This window comes from Amblyomma americanum, chromosome 7 (genome assembly GCF_052857255.1).
Source record: "Amblyomma americanum isolate KBUSLIRL-KWMA chromosome 7, ASM5285725v1, whole genome shotgun sequence".
Taxonomy (NCBI): domain Eukaryota; kingdom Metazoa; phylum Arthropoda; class Arachnida; order Ixodida; family Ixodidae; genus Amblyomma; species Amblyomma americanum.
The window spans coordinates 68,603,493-68,620,499 of NC_135503.1; the positions used below are offsets into that span (position 1 = coordinate 68,603,493).

At 45.3% G+C, this 17,007-nt stretch overlaps 1 protein-coding gene and 2 non-coding genes across 3 annotated transcripts; all 3 read right to left on the reverse strand.

Moving 5' to 3' along the window:
* Nucleotides 1-466: 466 nt before the first annotated feature.
* TRNAG-UCC (transfer RNA glycine (anticodon UCC)) lies at nt 467-538 on the reverse strand. The gene has a single exon. It is a non-coding gene; the product is annotated as a tRNA-Gly (tRNA).
* A 563-nt stretch (nt 539-1,101) lies between these two features.
* TRNAR-CCG (transfer RNA arginine (anticodon CCG)) lies at nt 1,102-1,174 on the reverse strand. The gene has a single exon. It is a non-coding gene; the product is annotated as a tRNA-Arg (tRNA).
* Nucleotides 1,175-11,297: 10,123 nt separating this feature from the next.
* Nucleotides 11,298-14,294, reverse strand: LOC144097196 (uncharacterized). Its single transcript, XM_077629947.1, has 10 exons — nt 13,988-14,294; nt 13,550-13,727; nt 13,241-13,273; nt 13,083-13,142; nt 12,958-12,996; nt 12,839-12,883; nt 12,365-12,412; nt 12,259-12,300; nt 12,131-12,169; nt 11,298-12,044 (listed from the first exon to the last, which is right to left on the reverse strand). The coding sequence occupies exons 1-10, from the start codon at nt 14,136-14,138 to the stop codon at nt 11,951-11,953; spliced, it is 729 nt and encodes a 242-aa protein (XP_077486073.1). The 5' UTR covers nt 14,139-14,294; the 3' UTR covers nt 11,298-11,950.
* Between the last annotated feature and the right edge of the window lie 2,713 nt (nt 14,295-17,007).

Consider the following 17,007-nt stretch of genomic DNA (forward strand, 5'->3'; position numbering starts at 1 on the left):
TTTGATGGTGGCTGCAGGTTGTGCGGAGCGACGTTCTCGGACGTTTTCTATATGGTCTGAGCCTGCCCTTCCAATCGCCGTATCCTTCCCAATCCTTCATCTCCCACACTTCTAGGAAGGCCTGGGAGGCGGCGCTTGTTCAGCTGCCATGACGTGCAGTCCCAACGGACCTTGGTCGCCAGGGCGCGAGCGGCGCTAGACGCCATTGGGGCTCCGGAATAGGAGCTGCACCTAGATTTGTGAGGACCTGGGCCATAGGGTCTGCGCCCAAACACCTCCTTGTACATAATAAATGTTTACCACCCCCACGTAATGCTGAGGAGCGCAGGGCGTAACCACTCACCCGCCCGATAAATGTGCTCGCCATAACCAATAGCGTCCCGCATTACGCTATCCTCATCTTTAAAAAAAGAGTTCTACGTCGAAACGTTAGACACACAAAAATATTTCACAAATAAAAAAAACATGCGTCGGCCGGGAATCGAACCCGGGTCAACTGCTTGGAAGGCAGCTATGCTAGCCACTATACCACCGACGCCACCGGCTGCGCGAGTGTTAACGGAACGCTGAGAAACATGTTCCAGCTATAGGAAAGCTAGTGGGTTTAGAATGTAGTTTTCGATGCATGTTGCGTCCCACGCCATGAACGAAACGCTGCAACCTCTATAGGTTTTGGGACCGCTAAACGCTGAGCCAGAGACAAGAACTTTTGCGTTCTACGAACGGTTGGCATATCAAGAGGTCGCCGCCAAATCAGGCAAACGTCGTGCAAATAAGGGTTAAATATGGTTATTGTCAGTTATGTGGTACAGTGTATTATATGGCTTGCTAACAATCCTACAGTAGTAAGTATGGTATTCTATGTAGAAGAGCACATAAGACGTTGGAATTTATAATCCCACGAACAGCGTGGAATATGTGGTAAGAATACTGCCGCCGGGCAGTTTCCGGATACGAAGTGAAACGAAAGGGCCGTGAGCTCGCGCTGAGACACGAGCGGCGAAAGAAAAAATAAAGAAACATGAAGGCAGTCAGTCGTGTGCACAAAATCACAAACGACCAATTGGGATTGGGGAATAAAAAAAAAGCTTGCCGACACTACGCCCCTGGTGGGACTTGAACCCACAATCTTTGGTTCCGGAGACCAACGCCTTATCCATTAGGCCACAGGAGCACAAGTGTTAGGCGTCCGTTAAGCGTTACATCAACCTAGCTGTACAGTTCTTTCGTAATGCTTTCTAAGGCGCAATATTCAATTTCTGTCACATATCTTGAAGCTCCCACGCCCGCACCGCACCGCAGCGCTGCAGCCTCACTACAACGCAAAAGGGCCAGTCAAAGGAGTGCCCGTTTTTTCTTTTCAAAACTCGCCGCCAGCAATCACTTACATTACTGCAGCGCATTTCTGCAGCAAATGCTTGCTAAGTCCCAGCAGTCTCTTCATATAATTTATACACTGGCAAAAGACTTCTCTTACAGCCTTGCTTCATTACTGAAAATTTACTTGCATTGCATTATTTCAGGTACGCGAATAATTTATGTTTACTTGGCTTCGTGAACACTGATACGTGGCTCATCGATACTCGAATGCAAGCTGGCTCTCGAGTTACATCTCATTCAGCAGGGACAGCCTAACATAAAAGAATGTCGGTTAATAAAACAGTGTGAATGGCAACCCCGGAGACAAAACAGCGGCGGTAAATGATCAGGAGATTTCGGGACACCAGCAAAGAGTTTAGCGACATTAAAAAGCAAAACCACTCTATGAAGGCAGCTAGCGCCACCTTTCGGAACTCTCTATAAACTATTGAGAACGAATTGAGGAGGCGTCGCTTGGCGTCGCGGCCGTCGCGCTGGCAGTTAAAGCCCCTTTAGCTGGCAGTAGGGTGCCCTGATTGCGCTCACCCTCGACGCGCGCACCCTGCGAAGGGGGCGTATGCATCGAGGCACCCTAGCTGGCTGTAAAGCCTCTGCTGGCAGATTTGTGTTGCTTGCTCTACATCCTCTACATTCCGTTGAGCAGTGATGCCCGCAGTGGGAAGCAGAAAATAGAGCCACTCCCCACCTACATTGTAGTGACATTGAAGAAGGGAAGAACTCCATGGGTCCCTAGCATCCATTCCAACGTTGGTCCAATCCTCCATGATAGCCTACTGGCGTCCGTAGAAATAGTATAGTAGAAATAAATGTAGAGCCTCAATGCTACAGTATACTCGAAAATTATACAGTGCCGCAAGCGGACGCTGCTCCTATTAGAGAGTTATAGCATGTCGTTACCGTGTTTACGTTACCGTTTACCGTGTTATCGGACGCCGGCCTACACTTCAGCTAACAGCCAACTAAGCGGCTTTTCAAATGTGCCCGTGAAGCTAGACATCTTTGTCTACCCTGGCCAGTAGACAATTTCACTACGTAGACCTAGTAATCTTGCATACGCAGCGCACGTTGCGTTGCGAGCGCTGTAAAAAAGCGCAACTACGACACCTGTTTGCCGTACGGGCTAAATCGTCCTGATCTTGAGGAGTCCCTGCCAGTACATCACGAATACTCGGCCATACTAAACAACTACAAAGGCAGCCATGGATGCGGTACCCATCACCGCACAAATCATTAAACAAAGAAGAGGCTGTCACATGGAGACAACTACAAACGGGGTCATATCCAAACCTAAACATACTAAGTAAAATCCACCCCACACTTTACGAAAACTAGTGTCCGTGGTGCCATGAAAAACCGACACTATATCACATAACATGTCAAAAATGCGACATCGTTCCAATTATACCAAACCCAAGTACGGAGCAATGGAAGGCCTGGGTATGCTCTCCAGCTACTGCCGCGATGACCAGATCGGTTTGATACGGCGAGCTCAGCTGACGGCAGCATCCAGCGGAGCCCTGGAATAGGGGCAACTGACCGTTGCGGAGATGTACTCATCAGAACCACACACAAGCACTTGCGCTAGAGCTCATTAAAGTTATCCTATATCATATTCTATATGTGTTTATATGTAAACACAGTGGCGCTATCTAGTGATAGTAAGTTAAAGCACGCTACCGCCGGGCTTGAGAAACTTTTTATTTTCTGCAATTCTTGATCAATGCAGTAAAGGAATTACCAGTCTTATTTTTTTCAAAAAAAGAAATCATGAAAATATAGAAAAATGTTAAAACGGGCACAAAACAAGTGCTGCAGTGTAGTCGTTGCTATCTGGCTATGTACACGACATATAGCTAGGCTTAACTGCTCAAAAATCTGCAAATCATCTCAAAAACATGGCCTAGTTTTTACTCAAACCTCAACGTATGAGTGAAAGTTTGCAAATTAAAAGCGAATGCCTTCATGTATACAGAGAAATGGTGCCTAAGAGCGCGGCGGCGGTGCTGTATTTAGTCCGAAGCGGCCGTGCAGGGCGCCGCCATGTTTACGAGTGAACGCTAACTGTCCGCAACTCTAGATTCCGTAAAGTGCTAGCGGACCGGTAAGTGGCGGCGCATGCGCAGATGTCGCTAGCTAGCCCGGTAACCGGTAACCCGGCTAGCCCGGTGATAGCACGCTAACGATATGCTATAACTCTCGGTTTGCATAGAAAGAAGCGGCGCCGCTGTCGTCACCCGCACTTCAAGCAGGGCCCATCCTCCCCTCCTCTTCTTCGAACTGCTTCTCGCCGCGGAATGTCCCTTTTTTCGTGTTTTTTTTTTCCTGCTTCTCTGTTTCTGGTGTTTACAAAGCGCCGTTAATACCAGTGTTATGCACTTGGATGGAGAAGTGGGCATGCAAGAACAGGCCAAGAGCGCAATTTAACTCTTTTCAAGTCCCCGGACGTGAATAGCAAGGGCTTGTTTGGCAAATAACGTTTCATAGATTTGGCTTGTCCTTATGTCAAAACACTGAAAGATATATATAGCGACTGAACAGCTACCATAGTCCTCCATAAAGTCAGCAATAAAATTCCAATAAGGATGGGCGTCAGGCAAGGAGACAAAATCTCGCCAATGCTATTCACCGCCTGTTTACAGAAGGTATTCCGAGGTCTGAATTGAGAACAGTTGGTGATAAGAGTTATTGAAAAATACCTAAATAATCTGCGATTCGCTGACGAGATTGCTCCCCTGAGTCACTCAGGAGGTGAACTGGAAATTATGATTAATGAGATAGACGGGCAGAGCCGAACGGTGGGTCTAAAAATTATGCTGAAAACTAAAGTAATGTTGAGCAGTCTAGCAAGGGAGCACCAGTTCATAATTGGCAACGAGGTGCTGAAAGTGGTAAAGGATACCTTAGGGCAGCTAGTGACCGCTGATCCGGATCATGAGAGGGAAATAACTAGAAGGATAAAAATGGGGTAGAGCGCATATGGCAGGTTCTCTCAGATCATGAGAGGCAGTTTACCAATATCCCTCAAGAGAAAAGTGTACAACAGCTGTATCTTACCGGTACTCACCCACGGAGCACAAACGTGGAGGCTAACTAAAAGGGTTCTGCTTAAGTTAAGGACAACGCAGCGAACTATGGAAAGAAAAATGATAGGTGTAACATTAAGAGAACGGAAGCGGACAGAGTGGGTGAGGGAGCAAACGCGGGTTAATGACATACTAGTCGAAATCAAGAGAAGGAAATGGGCTTGGGGAGAGCATGTAATGCGAAGGCAAGATAACCGCTGGTCCTCAAGGGTAACCGAGTGGATTCCAAGAAAAGGCAAGTGTAGCAGGGGGCGGCAGATGGGCGGACGAAATGAAGTTTGCAGGCACAGGATGGATGCAGCTGGCAAAGGACAGGGTTAATTGGAGAGACATGGGAGAGAGGCCTTTGCCCTGCATTGGGTGTAGTCAGGCTGATAATGATGATGATGATGATGATGATGATGATGATGATGATGATGATAGCTCCGGCTGTGCTGCGTGTGCTTTTCTGCACTTTGAAGCAAGTTTGGTTGTGAAGGATTATATGCGCATATCAGAAACGCTTGTCACAGGCGCGTTTCTGATTTTGCTACTTAACCTTCCGCCTGTTTGAGCAAGTACACCCCGGTTGCAGAGCCCTAAATGAGAAGACAGTAGATGTAGGCGCCAGGAAATATCAGGGATAATTGTGCTTGCCGCTCAAATCACGCTATTCAAACAGATGGCAATGCTACGCATGCTACAGTATAGGCGAAGCTTTCACCGAAGCAGACGAAGTTCGTCTGTGTCGCCGACCTCCGCATACATCCAAACAGTTTGCACCGCATGCATTCCTGAGCTTCACTTTCCCCTGCTACGTGTTTTGTAAGCTTAACACACGTCCTGGAATAAAACTTTGAGAACATTGAAACATATGAAATCCTGAGAAAATTATATTAGATAGAACTACGAAACATGAATGCATGCGTGCAGTATAGATACAACGTGGAGTGCTGCAGTGTCTTCTGAATCTACTGCAACAAAAAAAAAAGTAGAGAACCATATTAGCATGATAAATAGTTGTAAATCGCAACGAATTTCGACGCGCAGGAGAAATAAAAAGCCTCCAAGAGAAATAAACTTTTGGATGTCACGTGAAAGCCTTTTAATCGCTGTTTCCTGGAAGCCATTTGTCTCAGGGTTAAAGGTTGACATGCGGCAGCACATAAAGGTGCTATGGGAAAGAAATGAAACATGAACAAGACAACTGAGCCACGGACAGCAAAATAAGAAGGTTTTACCTTGGGGACGCTCAGTGCTACCTCAAGGTATTTTAACTTCGAAGGCGCAAAGAAATGTTAATCAATCTCGCTTGTATTTCCCCTCCAGCAGCTAATATGTCCGTGTTTTTATGTTGTGACATCAGCGGTCTTGTTCGCGTTTCATTCTTTGCTTATAGCACATGCAACAAGTGCTAAGGAGCGAAGTATACTGCTCGTCCGGTCTGCCTTTTTGTTCTGTTCTATATATGTATTATACTAGGAGGCAATTAATTCGCAGCATGTGGAAGCATGATCCTTTCGGAGTTTGTCCCGGCAAGTTGCATCATAATTTTGTATTTGTCTCGGCGTGAGCTGCGTCGTCAATTGAACAAACTGTATGTATGGCGTACGTGACAATAATTTTTTTAGGAGCTTAAATCGTCTAAGTGCCCCCCCCCCCCCCCGAATTTTTTTCTTCTCGCAGCGTATATATACTATGCGTTGCATGTGTAGGAAGATGTAATTGGGCCTGCATCGCCTCCGCTTGCGCTTAGCTTGCGGAATAAGACGATTTACTGTAAGAAATGGTCAGAGACTGGTGAGGAATAAAAACCCGAGCTTTTAGATTTGCATCATGGTATCACAGGCGGTTACATTTAGGATGCATATAGCGAAAACGACGCAACGTTGCTTCACATATATGAACTTATATTATTCAGTGACTCTACCGCCAATCTTAAACACAGTACTTGATAATCTGCACTTGGCTGTATTTGTTGTACTGCTCTACGACAAAATCAAGATAAATAATGAGCTGTTTGAATGGGACGAAGACAGCAATAGAAGGGTTCGTGTTGGCAAACAAGCAAGCAGGCATAGCCGTCAAAGCTGAACCGAAACTTGTAATAAAAAGCCTCTTCGATGCATCAACCTTAATGCTCGGAGCATCATAAATAAATCCGAAGACATGGAAAGCATAGTATCAGCGTAAAAACCGCACATAATAATTGTAACAGAAACTTGGTTAAACTCTAGCATTCGCGACGACGAGATTACACCGCCAGGTTACAGTATGTTTCGAAAAGACAGGAATTCCCGAGGGGGTGGTGTGGCAATTATATTTCAAGAAGCGCTAAATGTAACACGTCTACCTGACATACCTGCGATTGAATGTGTTATCGCGAAAGTACATCTAAAAGAATTAAACTTCATCGTAGGCAGATTCTACAGGCCCCCAAATAGCGATAGTACGTTTTTTGATGAACTAAGCGAATTTCTATGTTCTACCAAAAGTCTTTCTTCAGACATGTTACTTGGCGGCGACTTCAATATTCCTTCTATTTGCTGGGACGGCCCATTTCCCGATCCCCTGTCTGGAGCAGCTGAACCACTTGTTGTCCTAATAATTTTGCACGGCTTAACACAACTGGTAAAGCAACCAATCCGCATCCTGAACGACACTTCTTCGATATTAGATCTTTTCCTGGTCAGCAGTAGCCTACTTCAGCGTGACCCAAAAATACTTGTTACTGAGGGCATATCTGACCACAAAATGATATGCTTAACCTTAGAACTCAAATATGTGACAAAAAACAAAAAGGAAGAACGTTTGGTGCCCATCTTTTCACGTGCTAGTGACGTCGACATATTAGATGCCTTAGATAGTTCATTCTCTAACTTTGTCCTTCTTGCTGAATCAACTGAATGCTGCGTGGACGACATGTAGTGCTTTTTCAAAGAACTTGTTCTGAGGTGCATCAAGCGCTTCATTCCCGTGCGGCTGAAGAGAACACAACATATGAATCCCTGGAAAACAAAAGAAATTGTACGCCTGGGAAGAAAAGCCGAAAAAATTAGAAAGCAGCATCGCAGGTGCCCTTCGGCAACTAATGCATACAAGCTTTGCGCATTACGTTTGCAGCTGAAATACAGTATCAGTAAAGCCAAAAAAACACTTCTACACTGTTTCTATGAAGAATTTTCTCCTTTCTTCCCCGGTAAAGTTTTGGCGCCACTTCTCTTCAAAAAAGGAGCCCTTGCCCATTTTTTCATAAATAATGAAACAGTGACCGATAAAGCATTAGCAGTGTCTTTTAATGAGTTGTTTTGCTCTGTGTTTACAAACGACGATGGTATAAGACCAAGTTTCAACCTACCCGCTAATTGTCCTCCTATCGATAATGTCTGCATATCAGAAGAAGGCATTCTGTCATTATTGCTTAACTTAGATACTAAAATATCCCCGGGAGTTGATGGCATACCAAACGCCTTCCTTGTAAGGTATGCCGAATGGTGTTCAAAATACTTGTGTTTACTATTTAGCACATCCTTGTCGCGAGCAGAGTTACCTAATGATTGGAAATGTGCCAAGATTACACCAATACCCAAAACAGGAGACCGCTCATTAATTACTTCATACAGGCCCATCTCAATACTGTGCATATGCGCTAAGACATTCGAGCATATTATCTTCAAGCACATTATGACGTTTGTCGAAATTAATAACATCATAGATTATAGGCAGCACGGGTTCCGTAAAGGGCTATCGACTACAACGCAGCTAGTCGAAACTGTTCACGACATCGCAGCAGTTCTAGATAGGCAAGGCCAAGTTGACATGATTTTCTTAGATTTCGAAAAGGCATTTGACCGCGTGTGTCACCAAAAGTTGCTTCTAAAATTAAAACCGATAATAAAAAATGACTCACTGCTACAATGGATAGAGGCATATCTTTCATCAAGGAAACACAGCGTGTTCATTGATGGAATGTGTTCAAGGCCGGCACTTGTTCGTTCCGGCATCCCACAGGGATCTGTTCTCGGCCCGTTATTTTTTCTTATCTTTATTAACGACATAGTAACGAATATACTGGTGAAAATCAGGTTGTTTGCAGACGACTGCATCCTTTATAATGAAATTAACAGCCCAAGAGACCAGGCCGTATTAAATTCTTCATTTACCTCAATCGAAACATGGTGTTTGACATTGCAAATGAAGATAAATACAAAGAAAACAGTAGCAATGACAGTCACCAGAAAACGGCAACCATTACCCTTTAAATACTGCATCAATGGACAGGTTCTCTCGTCTGTACTAAGTTACAAATACTTAGGTGTAATTCTAACATCCGACCTCAGATGGAATGAACACGTAACCTACAGCACAAAAAAGTCCATGCAGAAACTGGGATATCTGAGGAGATGTTTGCGACAGTCAGCCCAAGAAATAAAACTTCTAGCGTATAAAACCTACATTAGACCAATCCTTGAATATTGCTGTATTTTATGGGATCCATGGACCCAGCAAAATATCAATGAGTTGGCGAGCATCCAAAGAAAATCGGTAAGATTTATATTCAGTTCCTATAGCTGGCGCACTTCACCAAGCATACTTGTTGAACAGGCTGGCTTAGACCCACTACGAATCAGACGCTATCGGGAAAGGTTGAAGATCATGTATTTACTGTACCATGACAAACTAGGAGTAGAAAAGAATAAGTACATTGAACCAGTCACTACACGCCCAACGCGATCGCATCACTCAAAAAAAATTAACGGAATATTCTAGTAAAACCGATGGTTTCAAAAATTCATATTTCCCACGAACGGTCCGAGTTTGGAACTTGCTGTCTCCAAACACAGTGGAAAGTCGATCGGCAGAGTCATTCTGCAGCGCGCTAAAGAAAAACATAGGTATGTAAACCTTTTATTGGAAACAGATGAAGTATAACCTGTTTTATTTATTTGTTGTGATTTTCCCTACCACAGCGATGGTCTACAATTAGCATTCATGTGCCTACACTTTTTTTTACTTTTTTATGCGAAAACTGTGCTAAAAATGTTTTGCAGTGCTTTTTATGCTGTGTTATGTTTGTTTTTATCTTATTTCCCACTCCTGCCTAAGGCCTCAAATAAGGCTGGCATTATCTTCGAAATAAATAAATAAATTTAGTCGAGTTTGGTATTTTCATAACGGCTGCGTGAGGCGAAAGCCTTTCGGCGCAACTTTGGCTGCTACTTTTGCTGCCTTTGTGAATTATCGTTATTTAATCACTCATTAATTAAAGATCGATTACTAAATAATCACTAGTGACAGTCTGAGATCCACAAATCGGGACCCATTGTGCTATGCTGGAGCGTGTACAGAATCGTGCAGCGCGATTTGTCACAAGTACTCTTTTAATGTCCGTAGTAGCTGCATCGAGCAGGGGTTAAACTGGGACTCACTGGAAATAAATAATAATAATAATAATTGGTTTTTGGGGAAAGGAAATGGCGCAGTATCTGTCTCATATATCGTTGGACACCTGAACCGCGCCGTAAGGGAAGGGTAAAGGAGGGAGTGAAAGAAGAAAGGAAGAAAGAGGTGCCGTAGTGGAGGGCTTTGGAATAATTTCGACCACCTGGGGATCTTTAACGTGCACTGACATCGCACAGCACACGGGCGCCTTAGCGTTTTTCCTCCATAAAAACGCAGCCGCCGCGGTCGGGTTCGAACCCGGGAACTCCGGATCAGTAGTCGAGCGCCCTAACCAGTGAGCCACCGCGGCGGGTCTCACTGGAAAAGCGCCGTTTGCGAATTAAGTTCGAACTTCTCTACCAGATTTACTGCAATAAAACTGCGATTAGCTCTAAAGCTTATTTGCTTCCACCACATTTTATATCGAGGTGCGACCACGAATGGAAGATACGTGAAATGACGTGTCGCACTGATGCCTACAAACGCTCTTTTCTTCCCCATACCATCAATGAATGGAACAAGCTGCCTCACTCTGTGATCGAATGCCAGTCCGAGGCAAAGTTTCGTACAGTGTTGTCGGACCTCTGCTGTGATTTATGTACTTGGAAACTCTTTCCCACTCTTCATATTTCGCTTTTTCCATTTCCTTACCTTGACTGATGTGATTTCACATTGACGGTTCTTTTCATTTTACATAACTTTTTGTACCAGAGGTTGAACCCATTTCGCATGCTGTAAGATGTATCTTTGAAAATTGAATGTTTGCATTCCCCGTGCAATTATGCCTTCACGGCGCTGCAGGAAATGCGAATAAATAAAGAAATAAATAATCGCTATCACTTATTATTTTGTTATTCTTAAATCCGGCCTTTTTTCCGTTCATTGTTTTTTCACTTTGCCGTGACGACTTCCGGTGGATGTGACGTCACACAGTTTTTCGACGCAATGTTTTACATTTTTACTGTATTTAATTAAGTAATTACTCTCCATTCATCAAACTTGGCTTCAAGGTTGATTTTTTCCCTCCTCTATCTGATTCAACGATTCTTTTTCTCCTATTTTTATTACCGGCTGAGTCGTGCGAGGAGGCTCATAGAAAACAATTTTGGTATCCTGGCCAGTAGGCGGCGAATACTGAAGAGACCCTTTCGAGCGCCAGAAGAAACCACTGAGAACATTGTAAGGGCATATGGGGCGCTCCACAATATTCTAATGAAAGATCTGGTGTCCTCGAAGACAACGTACAACCCTCCTGGATTTGTTGACCATGAGACCTGGGAGGGAAATGTCACAAATGGGGCATGGTGGAACGACAGTAGTGCCCTCCCTGGATGGACAGACCAGGGGTACCACTCTGCTTGGTAATTATTTCCAAGACAGCATGAAATCAGTAGTAGTTTGCATTTCCTCCTTTATTTACATCAAAGCAATTGAAGCTCATCCATAACAAACAGTGCAACCTTCAAAACATGTGATTTAACTTGATCATTTACCACAACATGAAATAAGATGTTCATTAGAGTTTGCGTTAAGAATTGTAACAGTGCAAAAATACATGCATAGTGCATGTTTTCAACAGTCAGTGGGTACAGCTAACGGCGAGGAATAAAGGACACCCAATAGAAACTGTGACCTCAGTCAGACAGGCGGAATAAGCTCAAGGAAAAGGATGAACATCTCCTGCATGTCTGTTACAGGGCTGCATAGAAAGTAAGGGATAGGCTGGCACTCTACTTCATGAGTGACGGCAAGGTACCATGGTAGGAAAGTGTCGAGACCCGTGCAGGACGGCAGGTAATTTCCCATAACAGGCCACTACTTGTCATCATGCAAAAACTCGGTCATGTCAAAAGAAAGCTGAGATTGATTGCTTTCATAGAAAAAAAATATTTTCAGATTGCTCGCACTTTACATTTCATTTATTCATATTGCTCCATTTCAGCTTCATACAGCAGCTTGTGGATTTTGAATGTTAACTCGCATCTTTTTTTTTTCGTGGCAGCATCCCCAACTTAGCAGCTATCCAGTTTGCTGCCTCTTGACTGTCATCTTTCGGTTCAAGCATTTCATTTTTTCTTAAGTTCCAACAGCGGATCTGAGCAGCTTCCCAGGACATCTTCCACCGCTTCGTCGTAGCTGTCGGACCGCCTTCTTTTGGTCCTGCATATAAATATATCAGCGCAGTGTTTTCTTGCGATCACTGATTATCACTGAAATACTGCAGGAAATATGAACCATGTCAGTACCGAGAGGAAGGTTCATTGGATGCTCGCCTTTTGGCAGACCTGCAGGAAAGGCCACATAATTAGACTCAAGAAATGGTCTGGAAAAGTATGTCTGCTTCCAATAAAGGAAGTGCGCTCAGCTTTCTTACCCTGGATCTGGAGCAGCAGCTCTTGCTTGTGAAGTTGAGAGCCTGCCTCAAAAAAATGTTTGTTATGGTGTCATATTCCGACACAAGAAGGTGAACACCAACTTACCCTGAAGGGCCAGCAGCAGATGCCGCAGCTTCTGATGCACTGGGGACACTATAGAAAAAATAAAAATGTTGTCATTTATTCCATGCAAAAAAGCATGTTGTCTGCTTGCAATGCTATGAAAAGGAGCAAGACATATTACACCCATCTTGTACCCGAAACTAGGTTTCACACCTTGTTGCAGTTTTTGGGCGGGTAGTCATTAAATAGGACACTGAGAAGATTTTCTTAGTACATTACAATGCAGTGTTGAGTGTGTGATTCACTTGAAATTACAGACCAGTGGCGAGTCGTGACAGCAACTAAGCCAAGATCTGTATGCACATAAAACTAATCCATTTCTATGGAATGGGAGTGCAGCATAACAGTGCACAATAGTGGGAGCCCACTCTTAAAAGTGAAAGGCTGGTGGAAAGAGTGTATTGATATGGAACCTGTGATGCACCAAAGCTAGGAAAATTGAAAATCACCACCCACCTCCAGTCGTCTTTATCAGTAAAGTAAAAGGGGCTGCCTTTGTACCTGCATTATATAAAAGCATACGATGTTGCTTCTATTGGTGGACAACGACACCACAATTAGTACAGCTTACTTACATTTGTTGAAAAAGCATAGCAGCTGGGCTTGAGACACACCTGCACAGATTAATGAAATGACAATGCTGTACATAAACTGTTTCACTGCAGCAATTGTTATGGCCAGCAAAGAATGGGGTGCACACCTGGCCACCATTCTCGGGCTGGAAGAGCTGTTGGGTGACAGTGGTGATGGGCGAATGCAGCTGCACAAAAGCACAGACGCACTTGCTTTCGTCACAAGTTAAATCACTTGAAGCTTTATAAATTGAAGTTACACTTATGGAAACAAGACTTAACGTACATGTCCTCTTCTGGGGGCACATTTGTTGAAGACCTGAAACACAAAATTTGAGGTGTTTTGATGAAATCCCTGCGGATTTCTCTCCGGGAAAAAGGTAATGTGAAAATAGCGAAGCTACCAGCGCAGCTGAAGGGAAAATAAATTCTTAAAAACACAGACGCTCGGGCAGTCAATGCAGGTAAAAAGATATTAAACACGAAGAAGGTGGCTTAAAAAAGAGTGGTAGGCCGGGTGACAGCAGTGAAGTTATGAATGCCAGGCTGGAGTTCGCGCAGATGGCTGCGCAACTAAGTGCTGTTTTTTTTTTACCTTTCAGCATAAAGTGGTGTATTCCTCAGCATGCCATCCACGATGTCGAAAAGTGTCCACTCCGTGTGGACCTTTCCGGCCTCTCCTTCGGCGTCACTTTTGCGGGCCCCCTCCGGCGCCGACACAATTTTCAGCCAACGATCCTTCACATTTCTAAATTTTTCTTCTGCTTGCGGTCCTACAGAAATGTCACAGTTTATCATCAAGAAAGATTGCAAAATAAAAAGATGAGCAACTTGTTTAAGTACTCAAGCGGCGCTGTACGGAGCGCGGCCTGATACGACATGCGAACCGCTCAGGCAAAATCACCATGCCCATAGGAAACCGAGATTCTACATAATTTGCTCCGCGGCATGCCGCTTGAGCACTTTAAACAAGCACATTCCTCCCAACGTGAACAATCAGCAGAATCTCAGATAAAGAATGAAAACCACTCACCAGTCAGATCGAATGTTCTGCCGATGATCGCCCACCGCTTCATTTTGGCGTCCTTATCTTTGTACTCCGGGTGAGTTTTATCGTACAAAAAGGGGAACACGCGAACAGCCTCCAGAAATTGTTCCATCATGTCCTCTCGGCTGAGATTCATTTTTCAACGTGGATGCACACGAGGAGAAAGCTCTAGCGCTCTTTGTCGCGGCTGGCTCGGAGCGCTCTGTCGTGGTCTCGCCGCCGCCGCTGGAAGTTAACTTCGTCAGTAGCCAAGAGGTGGCGCTGAGGAGAAAGCCCGGGCGTCTCTCATTGGTTCGCGGCACGCGGCAAGCCGCCGAAAATGGCTCCTCGACCGTTTCTCTGCGCGGCATATCAACCCGCTGCCGGGGCAGTTTTCGCGGCAAGCGGCGTGCCGCGCGCGTTTTGCCGCCACTGTCTCCGTGCCTTTACCGTTTACCGTTATGGACCAGCGGTTATCTTGCCTTCGCGTTACATTCCTTGCTTAAGCGCATTTATTTTTCTTGATTTTGACTAGGATGTCATTAACCCGGATTTGTTCCCCCATCCACTCTGCCCGCTTCCTGTCTCTTAACGTTACACCTTTCATTTTTCTTTCCAAAGCTTGTTGCCTTGTCCTTAACTTAAGCTGAAATCTTTTCTTTCGCCTCCCATTTCTGCCCCATAGGTGAGCACCGGTAAGATACAGCTGTTGTATACTTGCTGCGTGATATATTTTCGAAGCCCTAGCTTTTGGGGGTGCACATTGCACGCGCTCAAATCTGCAGCAAGCAATTATCATGACCTCTTAGATCTGCCGAAACTTTGAGCGAAAAGAGCGTGCGTTGGTGCAAGAGGCCGCGCCCATAAGACAGACCTGAGCGTGCACAACTGCACGCATGTGGCTACCTCTACGCAGCGGAAACCTGAAGACGCGGCAGCCTCCACGGTTCAAGCAGGATGGCGGCGCACGGCAACACGACGCCAGCGTTCCTCACATTGCTGTAATGGATGCGGTCGCACAGCGGCGAAGCCACGTACAGTGGAACTTTCCATTCACCGTAGCGTTTTATCTCTCTATAGAGAGGCGCCTGTGCATAGGCGCGGCAGCGTGCTGTCGTTCTCACGCCTTGCCTCGAGCGGAATCTAGTTGCGGCCCGGCTGTCAGCAGGAACGACACCTGCCAGCTGATCCTTGCGAGTCCCTTCCTTTTTAAAGGGGCCACATCCGCCATAACGACGGAAAGAAAAGGAAAGATGGAAGTTGGGTGACGTCAGTGATTCGGAGAAACGTGCGTTAAGCTAGGTGAAGCAAAGGTGGAAAGCAAGGTTTCGTGCTGGGAGCGCACTGGAAGCTCTACTGGGGCAGCCAGTCAGCAATCCGCTCGTGATGTTTGAGACACGCACCCTTCCCTCACGCCAGTTTCAAGCGAAAAATAAAAATCGAAAGGAGGACATGCTGGGTACCAAGAACGGTTGACTTGAACTCAGCAGATACATCTGAGTAACGACTACAATCAATCACAGCGTGACTGAGTATAATCAAAGCGCGAAATACTATTACATGTATCACGGAGTGGAGCCAGATAATAAAGCATAGAGGTGCGGAAATGTTTGAGTAACTATGAATTTTAGATTTTCATGTCAATATCATAACCAGCTTAAATATACCGTTCACTGTAGGACGGTAGTTAACTAGTTAACCTGTCCCTCCAATTAGCCTGTCGTCCAAGTAACGTGTCTCAAATCTTTGTTTTCGAGTAAAAGGCACTTCGAGTGGACGAACCTCCTCATGGCGAAGGTATGTCAAGTGGCCTGCGGGTAAGGAATCCATGCAATAGAATACCTGCCAAGGTCATGCGAGTGAGCGTGCATGTGCGTGCGTGCCTGCGTGCGTGCGTGTCTCTATTTACTTGTACTCGTAATTCACCTCTCGAAAAAGCTGCTAGTTGCCGCTCCTGCATTCAGCATATTCTGCAGTTGCACCACTGCGGTATTCACCTCCTCATTATCACTACGAGCTCCTTTTTTTTCACTTCTGCATCCTTCTTTCCACGCTTCTTGGGTTTGGAATGAACATGTCTGCATTCAGTCTCTCTCTCAAGGAGACATAATAAACTACTACAGGAAATAAACTATAGTTCCGTGCTTAAAACTGAAAACTCATAGATGCCGTGCAATAACGCTCAGATGAGCAAAAAAACATAAATGCCACGTCTTTAAAGAGCAGCTTGTGAATCAGTGCGCATGAGAGAAGCATTGAAAGGCCCCCTCACCAGCTAAATTCGCTGGAAAACTCGGTTATTGCGCTGAAAACACCGTGCGACGCACGAAAAAGGAACGCGCCTCTCGTAAATCTTTTTCAGAAAACCGCATACGCCATCGCACCAAGCCCCGCCGCGGTGGCTCAGTGGTTAGGGCGCTCGACTACTGATCCGGAGTTCCCGGGTTCGAACCCGACCGCGGCGGCTGCGCTTTTATGGAGGAAAAACGCTAAGGCGCCCGTGTGCTGTGCGATGTCAGTGCACGTTAAAGATCCCCAGGTGGTCGAAATTATTCCGGAGCCCTCCACTACGGCACCTCTCTCTTCCTTTCTTCTTTCACTCCCTCCTTTACCCTTTCCTTACGGCGCGGTTCAGGTGTCCAACGATATATGAGACAGATACTGTGCCATTTCCTTTCCCCCAAAACCAATTATTATTATTATTATCGCACCAAGTTACATGCGCAGCTTCGATACCCCGACGCCATGTCTTTTACGAGCAGAAAACGTCAATAGTAGAGATTTGAAAACCCTGTACGAACCCCTGCGACGACCATGGGGGCGACAACTTATAGGTCCACACGCCACGGTGGACTCAGCTTAGTTGGCCATACTATAAAATGTACGGTTCTTCTAAGGCGAAATTAACCTCCTGGGCTGACTCCCATTTTCTCTTCCCTCTCCAATTCTTTTAAAGCGCTCACCCTAATCTTGGTAGAGGATTTGCCAAAACCGAGATCGGTTCCCTTCTTCTTCTTCTCCTCCTC